Consider the following 2,080-nt stretch of genomic DNA (forward strand, 5'->3'; position numbering starts at 1 on the left):
GATGATGAATATAATATTAGACTAGTAGCTACTGGTGAAGACTTGCCTAGTGAAATAATCACTGCTACTGTTCCTCAAGGTTGATCTACAATGTACTAATGCATCTTATTAATAAATCTTTTTAGTTGTCAGTATTGAAGTACAAGGTCCAGTTATGATGCCAATACATCATTCTTCTTCCTTTTCATTAACCTGTACATTGACGTTAGCTCTTGAAGTGAATGATACTATGGTACAAATGCACTGGGTAAATCCTGATTTTGTTCCATTCAATTCTATAAGTGATGGAAGCATAGTTTTGAATACTTTAGAGCCTACAATGACATCAGCTATTGATAGTGTTGTATATACACTTACTCTTAACTTCAGTTCATTGCAAGCATCACAAGTTGGAGAATATATTTGTGGAGCTTCACTGAATGATGGTACTAATACTAGTAATGTAACATCAAGTTATTCTGTAGATGTTCAAGGTACGTATAAATAAGTCATAATTATATTTACATTTTTGTTCATACAATGTAGTACCTACTCCTGTGGTCATATCTAGTCTCAATACAACAGGACGTATTTTTGAGAGCAATGAAATTCAGTTATTATGTACAGTCACTATTACTCTACTGGATGTTGATCAAACTGTTAACGTTAGTTGGTTTGGACCTAATGGACTCATTACAATGAATGATGCTAAGTATAGCATTAGTACAGGGATAATCAACTCAACTACTAATGAAAGTAGCTTAACATTCACTGCATCTCTATCAGATAATAGAACTGATTACTATTGTACTGCTAGTGTTGGACCTGCTAGTACTGTGAACAGGTTTGAACTGATTATACCATCAGATACTGTTACATCAACTAGTACTACTATTATGTTTCAGAGTAAGTTGTAATTTGCTAGCTATGATAAAATTCAATTTTTTCTCTTTTAGTTGTGCCACTACCAATAATTTCTTTTAATGATGTTGGTATTCCAGTAACAGGAGATTCATTCCAGTTAGTGTGTACTGGAACTGCACCAGCTAATGTATCAAGTATTGCTACTGTTAGTGTTCAATGGCTTCTTAATGGTACTGTGTTTACTAATGATACACTGGAAGGAGTCACTGTTACTAATAGTGGGTCTATGGCCACATTATCATTCAGTTCTCTTATTGCTTCCACTCATGAAAGAGATGATTATACTTGTGAAGCTACTCTTAGTATTTCTGATGTACCAACAACTAAAACAGCAAGCATTATGTACAACTTCCTGACATTAAGTAAGCATACGATTGTATATTAAACTATGTTTCTTCTGCTCTCTATTTTTAGCTAATCCTTTTGTTTTTATATATTCAAGTCAACCTGTCTTTGCTAATCAATCATATTCATTAAACTGTACTGTCACAATAGTGGCTGGAGACCTTAATATAGCATGGCTTGATGGCAATGGAAATGAACTGACAGAAGGAAATGGAATAAGTTTCAATTCAGTTGCTCTTTCTGATACTGAACGAGGATATGATTTGACATTTAATTCACTGAACTATTCAGACATTGGAGTGTACACTTGTAAAGCTAGTCTTAGAGTTGATAGAGGTGGTGTTCTGTTTAATGGAAATGGTTCTGCTAATACAACTGTTAGTATAAGAAGTAAGTAAAATTTATTATTATAGTTTCACCATTTATAATTTATACTTGCACATACAGTACCTATACCACAAGTATCTATATCTCCTGGTGATAATTCTCCTTTTATTCGTGGAACTGTTAGAACTGTTAGCTGTTCTGTTGTTTTCACTCCTCCTTTACCTACTAATCCTAATGTCTCATTTACTGTCTTCAAAGATGGTGCTCAAGTATCATTTGAGAACAGTTCCAAGCTAATAGCAGTTCAGACTAAAACTACTGGTGCTCTTACTTTTCAACCACTCAATTTCTCTGATGCTGGTAATTATACATGTACTGCTACAGCAAGAGATAATGCTAATAATCCATTAATAATACCAAGCAGTGCTTCTGATGAATATATTGCTACTGTACAAGGTATTTCAACTTAAAATAAAAATAATTGATTGTAGTGCATATGATATTA

The 2,080-nt window shown here is 33.4% G+C and overlaps 1 protein-coding gene across 1 annotated transcript; it reads left to right on the forward strand.

Moving 5' to 3' along the window:
• The first annotated feature begins 269 nt into the window (after positions 1–269).
• On the forward strand, positions 270–2,045 carry LOC109582690 (uncharacterized). Its single transcript, XM_019997561.1, has 5 exons — positions 270–473; positions 526–885; positions 936–1,265; positions 1,318–1,638; positions 1,696–2,045. The coding sequence occupies exons 1-5, from the start codon at positions 320–322 to the stop codon at positions 2,043–2,045; spliced, it is 1,515 nt and encodes a 504-aa protein (XP_019853120.1). The 5' UTR covers positions 270–319.
• Positions 2,046–2,080: the final 35 nt, after the last annotated feature.

This window comes from Amphimedon queenslandica, unplaced genomic scaffold (assembly GCF_000090795.2).
Source record: "Amphimedon queenslandica unplaced genomic scaffold, v1.1 AMPQUscaffold_13363, whole genome shotgun sequence".
In the NCBI taxonomy this organism is placed as follows: Eukaryota; Metazoa; Porifera; class Demospongiae; order Haplosclerida; family Niphatidae; genus Amphimedon; species Amphimedon queenslandica.

What these genes read in the sequence shown, in the direction of transcription:
- LOC109582690 (XM_019997561.1), top strand. Translation starts at nt 320, where the DNA reads ATGACATCAGCTATTGATAGTGTTGTATATACACTTACTCTTAACTTC. An exon ending in TTATTCTGTAGATGTTCAAG is followed by an intron (nt 474 to 525) that starts GTACGTATAAAT and finishes CATACAATGTAG; the next exon opens with TACCTACTCCTGTGGTCATA. An exon ending in GTACAACTTCCTGACATTAA is followed by an intron (nt 1,266 to 1,317) that starts GTAAGCATACGA and finishes CTCTATTTTTAG; the next exon opens with CTAATCCTTTTGTTTTTATA.